Source organism: Staurois parvus, unplaced genomic scaffold (assembly GCF_062004578.1).
Source record: "Staurois parvus isolate SC_StPar_1 unplaced genomic scaffold, SC_StPar_1.0 ptg000175l, whole genome shotgun sequence".
NCBI lineage: Eukaryota > Metazoa > Chordata > Amphibia > Anura > Ranidae > Staurois > Staurois parvus.
In genome coordinates, this window is record NW_028317971.1 from 11,144,956 (window position 1) to 11,163,786 (window position 18,831).

Here is an 18,831-nt window from a genome sequence, read left to right on the forward strand (position 1 = left end):
TAGTGTTTGTACGGATGAAGATATTGATCACGTACAGAACTATACTAGTGCCTCCTTTGTATAGTGTCCACAAAAATGCAGAGTTAGCAGGATCGGCCCCGTTCACTGCCAGCACTAGCGTTTAGCCCCTCTGCTGTTTTTCACGGAAGATTTGTAACAATTGATTGTGGACCAAGGCAATTTATACGCACAACAATACATGGCCGCCCACCCAAATTCAGCTCTTTCCAGACAATTTGCATGCAAACCTATCTCGGTTTCTGAATTTAAAACTCTTTTGGGCCTAACCCTCAACATGAGCATTACAGAAAAGAATGAATTGCAGTCATATTGATCTACAGAGCTAATTCATCCTGTGCCTGTGTTCTCTGCTGTTACATATATGCCCAACATGGACCAGCAATGTACTGGTACGTCGCTGGACTTTGAGTGGTTATACTGGGATGATGCCTGCAGCTACAGGCACCATTCTGGTACCCTTTGTTTTCAGCTGGCAGTCGGCTTTCATGTAAAAGCAATACTAGTGGCCAATTAGCTGCTGAAGAGTTTTTACGAGCAGCAGGAAGGGACATCCCCCTCCTGCTGACTTCCACAGTTTTCTTGGGTTCTCCTGTCCCACAGGGGAATCCGAGAATGCAGCCGGCAGTTCCGCTGGCTGACCATAGAGCTGTACAGAGACCACAATGGCTCCAATCATCTCTATAGTCTGAGAGACCAGGAGCTGCGAGCATTTCATCACTTCAGTTTCGCAGGATATAAGCAGCGCCATTTGTAAATCAGGAAAGCAACTGACCACACTGATCTTGGTTTGATTAGATAATGTAAGGGCAGAGAAGATATCTAAAAGAATATATGACAATGCCCATTAAAGTTACAGGGGATATTTGCATTCCCTGTGACAGCATTAAAAGTGATACAAAAAAAAAATTAAAGGGACAGTGCAAAAATAATTATAAAATCAAAATAACTAAAAAGAAAAAAAAAAAACAAAAAAAAAAAGCACCCTTGCCCCCCTGCACGGAGGAACTTTTTAAAATGCAAAACGGTGTGTTTTTGGTTCAATAGACTTCAATGGGGATGCTGCAGAAAAGGCATGTAGTTTGTTTTTAATGTGTATGTGACACGTTTTGTAATCTGGCAGACAACAAATTGGCAATAAAGACAGCATAAAAACCGCAAAACGCATCAAAACAACGTGTAAAAAATGCGTGTGCAAGAACATCAAAACGCACCACAGTAAGAGCTGCAGAAACGGCTCAAAGACACACTGCGTGAACCAGGTCTAAATGCAGCAAAAATGCAGTACAAAGGCATATGCAAGAAAAATGAATGTATTCCAATCAGCTGTACACCACTGCAGTGCTTTCATGTGTTACAGCATGCTGAATTTTTTCGCACCAGAACACAACTGCACATAAACAAGGGCAAACATACCACAAACGCACATGAAGGCGTGCAAACGTACATGAAGGCATGCAAACACACCGCAAATGCACATGAAGGTGTGCAAACGTACATGAAGGCATGTAAACACACTGCAAATGCACATGAAGGCATGCAAACGTATATGAAGGCATGCAAACACACCATAAATGCACATGAAGGTGTGCAAACGCACATGAAGGCGTGCAAACACATCGCAAATGTACACGAAGGCATGCAAACACACCAAAACCGCACATGAAGACGTGAAAACACGCGTGAATGCAACTTAGTAAAGAAAATACATTTAAATAAATGAAAAATAAACTAAAAATGTGCATGCAGAAATGCAGGGTGAACGCACAGATTGTGGTGTAAGGCTGCATTCACACCTGAGTGTTTTGTAGCATGAATTTGATTGGTCACAGCTTGTCACATGGTACAAGGCCAGGGGCGGACTGACAACTCATGAGGCCCCCGGGCAATAGGGGATCATGGGGTCCCTGTGTCCTTGCCCACACTCAAAAAAGCCTATAAAAAAAGGTACCAGGGGCATTTCATGGGGCCCCCTAATGACCCGGGCCCTCGGGCACTGCCCGAGTGCTCGAATGGTCAGTCCGCCCCTGTACAAGGCAGTTGTAGTCTTGTACCATGTGACCTGTGTGAATGATCACAGATTTCACTAGTAGTAAGCAATAATGTCAGGAAGTGGCCAATCAGTGATCACACAGAAGTCCCATACAGCGATCCGTGTGCAGCGGATCGCGGTGCTGCGCACTCCCAGGGAGCGCACACAGGCAGTTGATGAGGGGGCCGTTTATAAATGGCCACCCGCTTCAGCACTGCTCCCGTACAGCCGTTTATGTACATGGGCTGGACAGGAAGTGGTTAATAATAAAAGTATTGTTATTACTTTTTTAGGTTTGGGGTTAAGGTTATGGGTTATTTATTATTAATATGCTAATTTACTAGTACAAGTATTTATTTCTGATTATTTTTTATTTATTTGTGTATTTATTCATTATTATTATTAATAATGTATTTTTTTGTTCGGGTTTAGATGTTTATTAACCTCGCAACAAATGATGTAGCTGATATTTTTCGCTGTATGAAAACATGCAAAACCGTGCAAAAAACACGTGAGACAAACCACGCCAAAATCGCTGAAAAAAAGCTATGCTCAGATGTGACTGGAGCCTTAATGAGCTCCAAGTGACAGCGAGGATCTGCTCCTTCTTCTAGTGAGCGGTATGTGATTTGCAGACACTCCCTTAGTCAAGGTCTGCCTGTCTTCTACTGGTTATCAGATGAGAGGATGGTGATCCCAGGGATTGTGTCCAGAACTCTGCGCTCTGTTATCTCCCGCATTGCACCGACCTACTACCACCATACAGTGAGTACTACACACAACAGGCTCAACCTACAGGCAGGAGAGGACCTGGAAGTCCAGCCTGGGACCAGGAAGTACTCAGTCATGTTGTCCTCTTTATAGGGAGGAAACTTAAAGGGGAATGACACATTATGAACATGTGCTGGGACCTGTGAAGACAGCGGGAGGAAGGAGGACTATCTGATTACAGGGGTGTACATCAGTACTTGTACATATGTATACATTCAGATATCTGTCCAGGGGTGTACATCTGTACATGTATACACTTAGATCTGTGTCCAGGGGTGTACATCAATATCTGTACACGTATACACTCAGATCTGCTTCCAGGGATGTACATCAGTACTTGTACACATGTATACACTCAGATCTGTGTCCAGGGGTGTACATCAATACCTGTACACATGTATACACTCAGATCTGTGTCCAGGGGTGTACATCAATACCTGTACACATGTATACATTCAGATCTGCGTCCAGGGATGTACATCAGTACTTGTACACATGTATACACTCAGATCTGTGTCCAGGGGTGTACATCAATACCTGTACACATGTATACACTCAGATCTGCATCCAGGGGTGTACATCAGTACTTTTACATCTGTACACTCAGATCTGCGTCCAGGGGTGTACATCAATACCTGTACACATGTATACAGTCAGATCTGCATCCAGGGGTGTACATCAGTACTTTTACACATGTATACACTCATATCTGTGTCCAGGGGTGTACATCAATACCTGTACACGTGTAAACTCAGATCTGCGTCCAGGGGTGTACATCAGTACTTGTACACACGTGTACACTCAGATCTGCGTCCAGGGGTGTACATCAGTACTTGTACACACGTGTACACTCAGATCTGCGTCCAGGGGTGTACATCAGTACTTGTACACACGTGTACACTCAGATCTGCGTCCAGGGGTGTACATCAGTACTTGTACACATGTGTACACTCAGATCTGCGTCCAGGGGTGTACTTCAGTATCTGCCCACAATTGTACTATTTACAGGCTACCAATACTATGACAATGTGTAAACAAGGTGATCTCTAGCTAGAGCCCTGGGTGTACATGTTTGTCATTGGCGGAGTGTATGTCCCCAGCCCTCTCTGAGTAACCTGAGGACCTCTGGGATATCTGACATTCAGATCTCAGCAGTCTGTGGGCAGTGCAGTGACAACATTCTTATCTAACCAAGAAATGCAAAAACAAGGGAAAGAAAACAAAAAAAGGTATTTACAAAATTTGAAAAAGCATTGTTTTGAACTTAGTATACTTGTGGACAGAACACACTTGTAACAGAGCGCTGATCCCCTTTTTCTTTTCCCCATTCTTTTTATTGGGCAGCGATCTACTTTAACATTGTATTACCTGCCAAGCGCTGAGAATGCATCACTGAGCTGGCACAAGTCCTCACACCTAGTAATACAGTGCCAGCACTTCTAGGAAAAGAAAGTGAACCTCCAATTGTCTGCGGTCTCGGGTGACGCGAGCAGTTAAAGCGTCATTAAACCCCAAACTTTTTTAATATCTTTATTAAATACATATTGTCATAAACTGACAGAAGAGAAGGAGCCTTTCACACTCAGACACCTAACTTCAAGCCGCCATGCAACTGGATTTTAATCTTTGTATGTGGATGTGTTTCTCTACCTACTTGTAAGAACATTAGATTTCCTACTTAGTGACCTGTCTTTGAGTCTTTTTCTCACCTTGCTCCTGAGGAGTGCTAAATTACCCACAGGGGGATCTGTCATCCACAGGGAGATCTGTCATCCACAGGGAGATCTGTCATCCACAGGGAGATCTGTCATCCATAGGAACCTGAAAAATGACATCAGTCTACTCTGACCTATCTGATACCCTGTATGTTCATTCACGTCAAATCTACAGGGTGCGTGCATTTTCACAGTGGGGAGCATGTGCGATATGCACTATAATTTGCAAAGGATCTGAATATCTGCACTATTTCACATGGTGGATTTTACATTAAAGTGTTACTAAACCATGGACCCTGCATTCACTATATCTGATCTCCCACAGTACACACAACATGGAAGTGCAATTATTGTAGCATATATAAACTGCTAAATACCTTTTCTCATCAGCAGTATATAGCAGTCTGGTGACGTCTATCAGTGTCTGGCTGAGCACTGGTTGATCTTGTAGGAGGAGTTTTTATTCTCCCCTAATTGTCCTGTGAAGCTGCTTGTCCCCTAATCCTCTATCTGGACAGTGCTGATTGGCCCTGTGCTGATCACATGCACCCTCCAGGGAAAAAAAAAACAACCTCTCTAGCAATACACACCAGACTGAGCATGTGCAGGGTGCCTGGGGCTCTGTACTATCAGTAGAAGGATTGGGGACAGTAAAAGAAGGGGAGGATCAGAGAAGACAGGATCAAACAGCCTTTTTGCACAGTGCAGAGGATGAATCTCTTAGGTTCCACAGTGAGTATAACAAGCATGCTTTACTGCATATACAGACTGATTTTACTGTTGTGGGTTTAGTAACACTTTAAAGATTTTGATTGTTTAGACACTTTACAGACACTTCTTATGTTAATTTCTCAAAAAATTGCAAGTCAGCAGCTAAAAATTCTGTAGCTGTTGACTTTTAGGCCTGGTTTACACTGATGTGAAATCTGATGCGACTTTGATCAGGTATGAACGCATAGATTCGCATATCATCTGAAATAACATTTTTTTAAGTGAAGGCTGTTCATATCAACATGATGTGATTCTAATGCAGCAAACAAAAAGGGTCATGTGCGAGTTTGACCTGGTGTGGTGCGAATTCAGTGCCACAGACTTCAATGGGACAGATTTAAATCGCAGTCCTGTGTTCACATTTCTAGATTTTTACATACTTTGACCAGACATAAAATCACAGCAGTGACCAATCCCCTCACAAGTTTGCATTAGAATTGCACTTGACACATACAAATCTCACTGTGAATTGGCACCACAATCGCACTAAAAATTGATGTTATTGGCACCACCGCAATGTGAACCAAACCTAAATATACAGACACTTAACATCCCAGGGATGCAGCACATGCTATCACCTGGGCCGGTCTTTGTGTCCCCAGAATCACCTGGGCTGGTTTCCAGGTCCCCAGGACCACCATCTGGCTTGGGGGAAGCCTGCTGAGACTTCCAGGTGTTTCACAGCCAGATTCCCACTGTGCATGCGGTTTCTCAGTGGTTGCCAGTCTCCTCTGGGACATGGGATGTGTCTCAGGAGGTTGTGGGTGGGGTGGGGGTAACCTCCGCTCTGCTCACCTACGCGAGCAGCGAGAAAGTGGGAGTGGGTGCCTGTCAGAAATAGGTACCCACTCCCAGAAATCCAAAAGTAGTATAGGAGTGGGGGAAGAGGAGGATCAGCAGAACTTCCCTTTACAGATAAAGTTCTTTAATGTACATTTTTATTTAATGTTATTTGCTTTGGATTCAGATGACAGATTGGTACAGTTGTGTTCAAAATAATAGCAGTGTGTTGAAAAAAGTGAATAAAGCTCAAAATCCTTCTAATAGCTTTTATTTCCATACACACAAATGCATTGGGAACACTACACATTCTATTCCAAATCAAAACACAAAGAAAAATATATCAAATTTGTGTTGTTCCTCTAAAAAGATTGAAGAAAAGTGAATATTAGACTGTTCAAAAAAATAGCAGTGTTTGTATTCTTCTTTGCAAACTCAAACATTCACTATATAAACTGAAAAATGTTTGAAGATTTTGCTTTCCTTTGAATCACTTAATGAATATTTAGTTGTATAAGCACTGTTTCTGAGAACTGCTGTACATCTGTGTTGCATGGAGTCAACCAACTTCTGGCACCTGTGAACAGGTATTCCAGCCCAGGATGATTGGACTACATTCCACAGTTCTTCTCTATTTCTTGGTTTTGCCTCAGAAACTGCATTTTTGATGTCACCCCACAAGTTTTCTATTGGATTAAGATCCGGCGATTGGGCTGGCCACTCCATAACGTCAATCTTGTTGGTCTGGAACCAAGATGTTGCACTTTTACTGGTGTGTTTGGGGTGGTTGTCTTGTTGGAACACCCATTTCAAGGGCATTTGCTCTTCAGCATAAGGCAGCATGACCTCTTCAAGTATTCTGATGTATTCAAACTGATCCATGATCCCTGGTATGTGATAAATAGGCCCAACACCGTAGTATGAGAAACATCCCCATATCATGATGCTTGCGCAACCATGCTTCACTGTCTTCACAGTGTACTGTGGCTTGAATTCAGTGTTTGGGGGTCGTCTGACAAACGGTTTCCGGCCACTAGACCCAAAAAGAACAATCTTACTTTCATCAGTCCACAAAATGTTGCGCCATTTCTCTTTAGTCCAGTCAATGTGCTCTTTGGCAAATTGTAACCTCTTCAACACGTCTTTTTTTCAACAGTGGGACTTTGCGGGGGCTTCTTGCACATAGCTTTGCTTCACATAGGCGTCTTCTAATTGTAACAGTACTCACAGGCAACTTTAGACCTTCTTTGATCTTCCTGGAGAGGATTGTTGGCTGAGTCCTTGCCATTTTGGCTATTCTTCTATCCATTCGAATGGTAGTTTTTCGCTTTCTTCCACGTCTTTCAGGTTTTGGTTGCCATTTTAAAGCATTTGCGATCATTTTAGCTGAGCAGCCTATCATTTTCTGCACTTCTTTATATGTTTTCCCCTCTCCAATCAACTTTTTATTCAAGGTAAGCTGTTCTTCTGAACAATGTCTGGAATGACCCATTTTCCTCAGAATTTCAGAGAGAAATGCACTGTAACCAGCATGTACAACATTTGCCGCCTTTCTTCCTTAAATAAGGGTAATAATTGCCACCTGTTTTTCAAAGAATGAATGACCTCACTAATAGAACTCCACACTGCTATTATTTTGAACATGCCCCTTTCAATTAGTGATTCAATTACACAGAATCAGCAACATGCATGTCATGACTGTTGGGTCTGTTGGATTTCTATTACTCTACTACACCTGCTAGTAAATTATTTGCCATGTAGAAATATCATGTATTTGCCATGTAGAAGTGATTGATTAGGTTAGTGATGTCTGACTGCTATTATTTTGAACACAACTGTATATGGTGAATGTACTGAGTTGTGATATATTACACTTTGAATAAGTGGGGTTTATTATGTCACCACTGAGTTAAGGTGACTGTGATTTGTCATTTCACATTTGTTTATGGTAGAGGTAGGTAGCATATTTTTTATAGCACTGCACCTATCTAACCATAATATTAAATTATATACTTAATTGCCTAAATCAGTGGTGGGCAACCTTTTTTTTCAACTGAGCCAAATCTCGCCAAAACCACGATTGAAATTTATTTTGAGAGCCACATTTTTAAAACTGAAAATACATCTCCCATATAGTAATTCATCCCCCATAGTAATTCATCCCCCATATAGTAATTCATCCCCCATAGAGTAATTCATCCCCCATATAGTAATTCATCCCCCATAGTAATTCATCCCCCATATAGCAATTCACCCCCCATATAGCAATTCATCCCCCATATAGTAATTCATCCCCCATAGTAATTCATCCCCCATATAGTAATTCATCCCCCATATAGTAATTCATCCCCCATAGTAATTCATCCCCCATATTAATTCATCCCCCATAGTAATTCATCCCCCATAGTAATTCATCCCCCCATAGTACTTCATCCCCCATAGTAATTCATCCCCCATATAGTAATTCATCCCCCCCATAGTAATTCATCCCCCCCATAGTAATTCATCCCCCATAGTAATTCATCCCCCATATAGTAATTCATCCCCCATATAGTAATTCATCCCCCATAGTAATTCATCCCCCATAGTAATTCATCCCCCATATAGTAATTCATCCCCCCATATAGTAATTCATCCCCCATAGTAATTCATCCCCCATATAGTAATTCATCCCCCATATAGTAATTCATCTCCCATAGTAATTCATCCCCCCCATAGTAATTCATCTCCCATATAGTAATTCATCCCCCATATAGTAATTCATCCCCCATATAGTAAGTCCCCCATATAGTAAGTCCCCCATATAGTAAGTCCCCCCCCATATAGTAAGTCCCCCCCCATATAGTAAGTCCCCCATATAGTAATTCATCCCCCATATAGTAAGTCCCCCCCCATATAGTAAGTCCCCCCCATATAGTAAGTCCCCCATATAGTAATTCATCCCCCATATAGTAAGTCCCCCCTGTGTCAATTCACTTACCTTTGCTCCGCGCGTTCCTCTCGCCGTGCTTCCCGCGCCGTTCTGGTCTTCAGGGCGGACTGTGAGAGGAGTTCGTCACGCTGCCCCGCCTACATCCTGACAGCTGCAGAGTCCTGACTTTTGGGGCGGCCGCCCGAGAGGAGGGAGGGGAGCGGGCGGCCGTCCGAGAGGAGGGAGGGGAGGGGAGGTGAGGGGGCGGCCGCCCGGCACACGCCCGTCCGAGAGGAGGGAGGGGAGGGAGAGGAGGGAGGGGAGGGAGGGGAGCGGGCGCCCGGCACACAGAAGAGCCGCATTTAAGCTTGTAAAGAGCCGCATGTGGCTCGCGAGCCGCGGCTTGCCGACCACTGGCCTAAATCATTATTAGTATTATTCTACAGGATTTATATAGCGCAGCACTCTACAACATGAGGACAGACAGTACAGTTACAATACAGAAGGAATCAGAGGGCCCTTCTAAGAGCTTACAATCCAGGAGGGAGGGTCAAGTGATACAAAAGGTAATAATTGTGGGGGATGAGCTGATGGAGAAAATAAAACTCCAGTTGTTAGGTGGGGGCAGAATAGGCTTCTCTGAAGAGTAGGGTTTTCAGGGATCCTCTAAAAGCAAACAGAGTAGGAGATAGTCAAACAGATTGGGGTAGAGAGTTCTACAGGATAGGAGAGGCTCGGGAAAAGTCCTGGAGGCAAGCATGGGAGGAGGTGACAAGGGAGATAGAGAGCAGGAGGACTTGGGAGGAGTGAAGAGAATGATTAGGTCAGTATTTAGAGACTAGGTTAGTGATGTAGCTGGGGCTGAGTTGTGGATGGATTTGTAAGTAGTTGTTAGTATTTTGAATTTAATTAATTGGGTGAGCAGAAGCCAGTGGAGGGATTGGCAGACAGGAGTAGCAGACATTGAACTGTTGGTAAGGTGGATGAGCTTGGCAGCAGCATTTATGATGAAGTGAAGGGGGGCTGGCCTATGTAAAGGTAATCCCATGACGAAAGAGTTGCAGTAGTCGAGGCGAGAGATGACCAGGGAGTGAACTAGGAGCTTTGTGGTTTTATTTATTAGGAAGGGGCATATTCTGGAGATTTTGCAGTGGTTGAGGGGGCAAGATTTGGACAGTGGTTGGACATGGGGCCGAAGGGATAGTTTACAGTCCAGAATTACACCTAGAGCCTTGGCATGTAGGGATGGGCAGATAGTTATGCCATCGATCTTGACAGAGAAATCAGAGGAAGAGGCGCAATGAGGGAGGAAAAATGATGAACTCGGTTTTGGATAGATTGAATTTGAGGAAGTGGTGTGACATCCAGGCTCATAAGTCTGAAGGAGTGAGCTGAGGGGTCGAGAAGTAAATTTGGGTGTTGTCAGCATAGAGATGGTATTGGAAGTCATAGGAAGCTAACAGATGAACCAGGGAGGCAGTGTAGAACGAGAATAGGAGAGGTCCGGGAAAAAAACCTTGGGGCACCCTGACAGAGAAAGGGAGAGGAGAAAGTAGAATTGTAAGTAATGCTAAAGGTTGGATAAGTAAGATGAGAACCTTCAAAGAGTACAGTCACGTAGACTAAAGGCAGGAGTTTTTTGAGGAGTAGGGGGTGGTCAACTGTGTCAAAGGCAGCAGAGAGGTCCAGGAGTACCAGTACAGAATAGTGTCCATTGGCTTTAGCCATTAACAGATCGTTTATAAGTTTTAGGAGAGCAGTTTCTGTGGAGCGTTGAGAGCAAAATCCAGACTGAAGGGGATCAAGAAGGTTATTCTCGGTGAGGTGGTCACTCAGTCGGTTGTAGACCAGACGTTCAAGGAGTTTGGATGAAAAGAGGAGTAAGGAGATGGTGTGTAGGTTAAGATTGGTGGGGTATAATGAGGGATTTTTAAGTATGCTGGTGACTAGTTAATGTTTTAGAGAGTTGGGAAAGATGCCAGAAGACAAAAGTCCATCCAGTTCAAGCATTAAAAAAAAAAAGTTATAATCCTACACCCAGAGTTGATCCAGAGGAAGGCAAAAAACCCAGCAAAGCATGATCCAATTTGCTCCTGCAGGGCAAAAAATTCCTTCCTGATCTCCCAAGAGGCAATCGGATATTCCCTGGATCAACTTTACCTATAAATATTAGTATCCAGTTATATTCTGTGTATTCAAGAAAGAATCCAGGCCTTTTTTAAAGCAATCCACTGAGCTGGCCAGAACCAACTCTTGAGGGAGTTCATTCCACATTTTTGGAATGTGGAATAGTTCTCCCTCAAGAGTTGGTTCTGGCCAGCTCAGTGGATTGCTTCAAAAAGGACCTGGATGGTTTCTTAGATACAAAGAATATAACTGGATACTAACATTTATAGGGATAGTTGATCCAGGGTGTAGCAAGCGTACACACAGAGATGGACGTGGTTCAACCATTTTGTCTCCAATCTCCATCTTGGCAAAGGATCCTCCATCTTGTACAAACATATTCCCCTCATTCTTCCTCTCTGTTCAGCACAAGGACATATGGCCTGGGTGTTAGAAGTGTCACAGGCTGGCCAGAGCACAGCAGAGAGCCCCAACTATGAAACCTTCAAGGGAGCTGGGGCCTCGCTGTCCAAAGAACCTGTGCAATCTAGCACATCGTAACAAGACAACACAAGCCTTTCCCCAAGTTCAAAGACATTCCGGAGGAGTGGAGACTGGATGGCACTTTTGAAATCCATTTTTCCCCTATGTCTCATATCTTGGAATATGAGAGACTTACATAAAAAACAGGCATATCGTCAGATTGGCGAAGAGGAGGCGAACAGTTTGATAGGTCACTCTCCTTGGCTGGAATACATAGGAAAGCAGAAAAGTAGATCTCGTGAATCATTCAGTGTAGAATTTCATATTTCATATCTAATCAATCCTCAGACTTGCTTGCATATTAATCTACCCACGGGTGGAGTGTCACTTGTGCATAGGAAAAGTTATGAGCCAAAATATGAACTATAAGAGATTTTACATAGAAACCAGGTATATCTTCAGATTGGCCACGAGAAGACGGACAGTTTGATAGGTCACACTCCCTGACTGGAATACCTAGGAAAGCAGAAAATTACATCTCTGGAACCCTTCAAATATGTATTTCATATTTCATATCTACCCGTTCCTAAGATGTGTCTGCATAGTAATCTACCCGCTGGTGAAATGTCACTTGTGCATAGGGAAAGTTATGAGCCAAAGTATGAACTAGAAGAGATTTTGGCTCTAGTTTAGGTCCATGCCCAGATCTTCCCTCCCTAAACGGGGCATCGGTCCTTGACTTCAGAGACACCCCCTGCCGGGGAACAAAATGGGCTGTCAGGCCTAAGCGAGTTAAGTTGAATAATTCTCCCTTTTAACATCAGAACCAACCTGGGAGACGTGCCCTTTTCCTTTTAAACTTGATCTGCAAACCCAAGGCTGATTGGCAAGTACTTTAACCCTTTAACCTCCTTTCTGTTAACTCTTTGCTGTGCTGTTGTTCTCTGTATATTTATATATATATATTGGTTACATCTTTTTTTCTGTAAATATTTTTATTGCACCCTTTTGACCTTTTAGTAATAAATCTTTCCTTCTGAAAGTGTTGAACTGTTTCTATAGCTCTTTATTGCAACTTACAAATTCCTGCCTCTAAAAGAGCGCTACTGTGTTTGTTTAACCCTCTGTATAACTGGTCTGCAGTGACAGTGTTATACAGACGATTATCTCAACCATTATAGTGTTATTGCTGGTATTGCCGAGTTTCCTCTTTCTCTGTACAAAAAGGAGGTGTTGGAGGTGTGAAGGGTTAATTGCGTAATTAACCTGACCCAGTAACAATCGCTCCCAGGCTGCCGGTACATTGATTGTGGTCCAATTAGCTGAAAAATCATTGTGCAGGGTGCAGCTGGGTGTGGCATTGTTACGCACGTGACATCGCAGTTTTAGATTGGCTAGTGCTTCGGTCACAAGTTTGGTGAGAAGGTCAGGGGTATATCAAATTGCCGCTCGGGAGATCAGGAAGGAATTTTCTCCCCTGCAGGAGCAAATTGGATCATGCTTTGCTGGGTTTTTTTGCCTTCCTCTGGATCAACTCTGGGTATTAGATTATAACTTTTTTTTTCTATGGTTGAACTGGATGGACTTTTGTCATTTTTTCATCCAGACTAACTATGTAACTATGTATGTGACTTCTTCCCTGAATGTCCCGGGGCACGGGAGTCCATTCAAATGAATGTGCTCTCGTGCCCGCGCAAAACAAGGCCCGCATGGCCGCATATATGTGAACCAGGGGTAACTGAACAAGCTGAGGTTAGAAGCTGATTGGCTACCATGCACAGCTGCACCAGATTCTGAGTGAACCAGCTTTAGTAAATAAACCCCTGTATGTACAGCTATGGATGTACACTCCTGGATACAAACTGTCATTCCTGGGCTCAGAAGTAGGACCAGTGTACAGTCTTCTGCACCCACGTGAATGAGTTCTCAGACAGCTGGAGTCACTGGAAAGGGTGTCCCTGCTGAAAGAGTTCTCATTTCCTTTTGTTCTGTAGAGAATAAAAACAAATTTTGGATTTCCCTTCACTTTCTCTCTTAGCAACAACAGTCACTAATAGACAGACAACAATAAAAACATAACAGGGGGTCTAACAATTCCCTACAGCTGCACATCACTGCTGTGGATTGGCTTCCTGATAGTGACCACAGTGGACCATGTCTGAACAATGAGATTGATTTACTAAAGACATACACTGTACTTTGCAAGTGCATTTGCACTCTGCAAGGACATTTGCCCCAGAGGTTAGTAAATGAGGGGAAGCTCTACTGACTTCCATCATCCAATCATGTGCAAGTAAAAATTCTGTTTTTTTTAATTTTTCTTGCATGTGATTGGGTACTCTTTGCAAAGTGAAATGTTCATTTACTATGTGTTGAAGCAAAAACAACTGCACTTGCAAAGTGCACAGTCTGCCTTTAGTAAATCAACCCCAATCTGTCACAATAGCTGACAGGGTGAAAATGCAGGAGCTTAATTGGGAGATACCCTATAAAAGGAAATGCCTGAGCAAGGTCCTTCAGGGCAGGATCACCAGGTGTTATATGTTGTTTTTTTTATGCAAAAAAATTATTTTATTGGTAATGGACATAAAGTATCAACATCAATACTGACCAAGCATGCACCTATTTTGTATATATTGGGATTAATTTACTAAAGGCAAGTGCAGTTGCACTCATTTGCCCCAGAGCTTATTAAATGTGGCGAAGCTTCACCTTGTAAAGAATACCCAATCCGATGCACAGAAAATAAATAAAACAACATTTTTTCTTGCATCTGATTGGTTGATGAAAATCAGCAAAGCTTTACCAAGGTCTGAGGAAGATGAGTGCAACTGCACTTGCAAAGTGCACAGTTTATTTGCCTTTAGTAAATCAACCCCATTGAGAAGAAGGAATAGATAAGACAAGGTCTCTGCAATATAGCATACACAGAGGGAATGCATTACAATTGCCAAGTTATCAAATTGCTGAAGACGAATTAAAAGAGTAACTTAATCACAGACTGTTCACAGTGCAAAGATATAATCCAGTGAGAAGCAGGAAAACCTAAACCAAGAATGTCATGTGTCACATCAAAACTTCCATGTGTTCCCACTGAAGTCTATGGGGCCAAACACGCACTGTACTGCATCTTTTCAGAACTTTGCACTGCACCATGTTGTGTTGATGTGAACAGGCACCATAGAGAATAATGTGATTTCCATTGTTGTGTATTGCAGCGTAACAGCAGATGCAGAGGAAATCGCAGTGTAAGAAATCACTCTCGCCAATAAGGAATATGTCTATATGTAATATTCTATGTGTTTAATATAATATGTAGGGATAGATCATGACTAGGCAAAAGTATACATCTCAAGGTCAGAGGAGCTGTTTGCTTACAGGATGGTCTCTTGTCTCTTAGAGAGCAAAAGGTTTTGATTTGTTCCAAATGATATGCATTGTAATTAGTTTGCCCTTTGTCTTTTGAGGGCTGTTGAATATAGGTGGTGTTCAGTTTCCAGACTCCATCTCACCATAAGTCAAGTGGCTCTGGAATGGTAATTTGGTTGAGAGTTTATGTCAGGAAACAGCATAATGAACTTGTAGATCTTGAAAGCCAGTTTCAGACACCCCAACTCCATTATTATGGGTTAGGCTTAATAGCAAATTAGGACTTGATTTCCATTCATGTGAAGATGTGATTGTGCCATTTGGGCCAATCAGAGATTCCTCAATGATGGCAAATAGAGGGAAGGAGTATAAGAATAGCAGAAGGTGGGCCACTGAAGAGGAGGTGGATTGGAGATTTGATTGGGAAGACTGGGCTGGAGGAATGGACCTGAAGACTGGACAGTGAGTCCTAACAGGTCAGACTTAAGGATGGAGGCCAGCAAGAGACATCAGCCATTGTCTCATCTGGGAGTGGTAATATTTGATATACTTTTTGACTAATTAGCCAGTTTCTGAGTGTTTGAACTTATGGTCTGGGTTTTTATGGTTGTTTGTCTTCTTTTTGTGCATTATTTGCTATTGGGTATCACTGTATATCTTCAGACTTTTAGGCTTCATGCACATGAGCAGCTCCTAAACTCGAGTTTAGGAGCTTTTGGCATTTTTTTGCCAAAGCTCTAAAATCAACTCCATAAAAGCCTATGTGTCCATGTACACAAAGGCTTTTAGCAGCATTTAGGAGCTGCCACATTTAGGTGAGGTTAAACCTCCCTCTCCTGAATGCTGAAGAATCGCATTTAGGATAGGAACGTTTTGACTGCCAACCGTGGGAAAAAGCCAGAGGGTTAAGTGTAGGGTTTAGAAGAGGAATATGAGGGGGGGGGGGAACATGGCGCTGTGAAGCAGTAGAGCACTGGAGTTCCGAGTGCCCATTATGAGCTCCCTGAGGGAAAACCCCTGAGCCTACCTGATTCTGCCCATGCTGCTGCTGTGGCTCTGTCTCTGCTTGTCTCTCCCTGATAATGTGGCGGCGGAGGATCCCGGGCGGTGTGCTCCGGCAGTCTGCCCGTGAGTTATGGAGCTGGTGGGCGGCTCGTGGGGAGCTGGAGGTGGAGTGGAGCTGAGAGTGGAGGCAGCAACCTCTGAACCTGGAAGGACCCAGGGAGTGCCCGCGAGACTGCCGGTATGTCAGTGGCTGAAGTCTCAGATGCCGAGGGAGAGTTGTAAGACACTGAGGACACGGAAGCAGCAAAACTTAAAGGGAGACCCCTAGATCACCTTTGGCACGCGGTGAGACCTCAGGTCCCCTGATCGGTGGGGACCCTCTAGAGAGTACACCCTACTCCGAGATCCCACCCTTGGTTGAAGCAGTAACGTACCCGTGGCACGAAAGGGGAGGGTGAGTTGCCGCTGGTAGCGGTAAAAATCTTTTAAAGAACTTTTGCCTGTGCAGTAAAGACAGTCTGTTGAGACTATTACGTGGAAGTGAAGAATGTATTAGAGGGTCCTAGGGGGTCTTGGTGGTCGTTGGGTCCACCCATATATATAAACAACATGTGTGGGTCTCTAAAAAAAAGAAAAAAGGTGGGCTATGTTGGGGCTAGAACGTTTTAAAACAGATGAAAGCTAAGTGCAAATTTTCTGCACTGAGGAATAGGTCGATTAAAGGGGGGAGCTCAAAAACCCCCCAAGCAAATGCAAACACAAATACAATAAGAAAATACATGCTCCTTCAAGATAAAAGCACAGAGACCAAAGCCTGGGAGAATATGCATGAAGGTCTTAAAAAATTTGAGGGTGACCAATCCAGACTTTCACCTGGGACAGTAGAAGAGAACCAGAATAAAGAATATGCAAACTTGGAAAGTGGAATAGAACAAGGAAATATGGAACAGCAAGGACACACGTCACAATTATTCACAAAAGCTGAAATGGTGGAAATGTTTTCAAAACTAGAGATATCCATGAAAAAATTAGATCGGACCACTTGGCACTGATCTGGGTCAGATATTAAATCGAATTGAAGATGAAAATGGAGAGATATGCACAACAAATCAATAAATTGGAATCAAAGGAGGAGATGTAGAAAGAACAGAGAAATATATAATTTATGGTAGAAGATCTGGAGAATAGAAATAGAAGAAATAATTTAAGGATCAGAGGCCTACCAGAAGAGACTGGACAGGAAGAAGATCTTCAGGAGAAAATGGAAAGAATCTGTAATCCAATTATGGGAAAACCAGTGGAAGAAAAATAAAAAATTGAAAGAGTGCATCGGGTCAGAAGGCCAAAGGGAATATCGGCAGAAAATCCCAGAGACGTGATTGTCCAGTTCCATCATCTTGGAGATAGGGAACAAATATGGAAAGGGTTGCGGGACTATACTGAGATAAAATATAAGGAAACAACCCTGCATATTTTTGTGATCAACGTGGGAGGAGGGGGACAGGATGTGGAGAGTGTGGAGTGTGCAGGTAGTTCGGAGGACTTGCATGCTGCCAATCCTGTCCTAAGAATGTCATCTATTCAGGCGAGGGGCTGAGTTTCACCACAAACTAGGAATTGTCAGTGGGGAGTCCCCACGCCAGATTCCAAGGCAAAATATAGGCTGGGAGGGGTGATGGATTGGGTGCAAAAGATTGTGGGGGGGGAGGTAAGGAGAGATAGGTGGGGGGGTTAGGCTGTGGGTGGGGGGGAATGGAATCTGGGGGTTGTAGTAGGGAGGGGAGAAAGTCCATATCTCAAGCTATTGGTCTCTATCTCCCCATGCCAGTAGGAATGCCAGTAGGGCAATGGGATAACATCTGAAATGAGTGTGATAAAGTTTATGACTTATAACGTGAAAGGGAACAAAAAGAAATAAGATATTGAGGGAAATCCACCAATACTCCATGGATGTGATGTTTCTTCAAGAGACACATATAACTCAGGACACAAATGTTAAACTTTATACTAAGCATTATGAAATGTGGTATTATGCTGATTCCCTGGTTAAAAAATCCAAAGGTGTAGCAATAGGGTTCTCAAAAAGAGTTAATTTTAGCCTAGAGGAAAGAAATGGAGGATCCTGAGGGCTGGTTCCTATTTTTGAGAGGAAAGTTACAAGGAGTGGAATATACATTAGCTAATATTTATGGTTCACATAAAAATCTGGAGCTGTTCTTGGAAGGTGTATTACAGAAGCTTTCTGAATTTAAAAAAGACTTTCTGGTTGTGGCAGGAGACCTAAATCTGTGTCTGGATCCTCAGATGGATGTGTCTGCATGTACGCGGAGAGAGGGAAGTAGGAAGTCAAAATTATTGAAGATATTATTATATACCGTATTTTTCGCTCCATAAGACGCACTTTTTTCCCCAAAAAATATGGGGGAAAATGTCTGTGCATCTTATGGAGCGAATACTGACAGTCCTCCACCTGTCACCGCCACCGTGTTAGGACCAGCGGCTGTCCCCTCCCACTGCAGCCTGCCCCCTCCCACTGCAGCCTGTCCTCTCCCACTGCAGCCTGTCACCAATGCTCTCCCTGCCTTATCCCTTCTCTCTCCGGATACTGACAGTCCTCCACCTGTCACCGCCACCGTCCCCTCCCACTGCAGCCTGTCACTGACGTTCTCCCTACCTTATCCCATCTCTCAGCGGGCTGTCCCCGCAGCTCTTCATAGTAGGCAGTCCCCCGCCGAACCCAGCTCTGCCAGTCCGCCCTGCTGGTGTGGCCTGTCCTCAGAGCTCCTCCCCGCTCCTGGCATGTCTGTGTACTGCTCTCTGTACTCTGCAGTCCGGTCCGCAGGTGTGGCCTGTCCTTACAGCTCCTCCCC

The 18,831-nt window shown here is 43.5% G+C and overlaps 1 protein-coding gene across 1 annotated transcript in view; it reads left to right on the plus strand.

The window, feature by feature from the left end:
* Positions 1-2,670: 2,670 nt before the first annotated feature.
* Positions 2,671-18,831, plus strand: part of LOC149462434 (transmembrane protein 53-like) — a 48,417-nt gene continuing 32,256 nt past the window's right edge. The window contains exon 1 of the mRNA XM_089676961.1: positions 2,671-2,815. Within this exon, the coding sequence (XP_089533087.1) occupies positions 2,738-2,815 (78 nt within the window). The 5' untranslated portion in view covers positions 2,671-2,737. The remainder of the gene's footprint in view (positions 2,816-18,831) is intronic.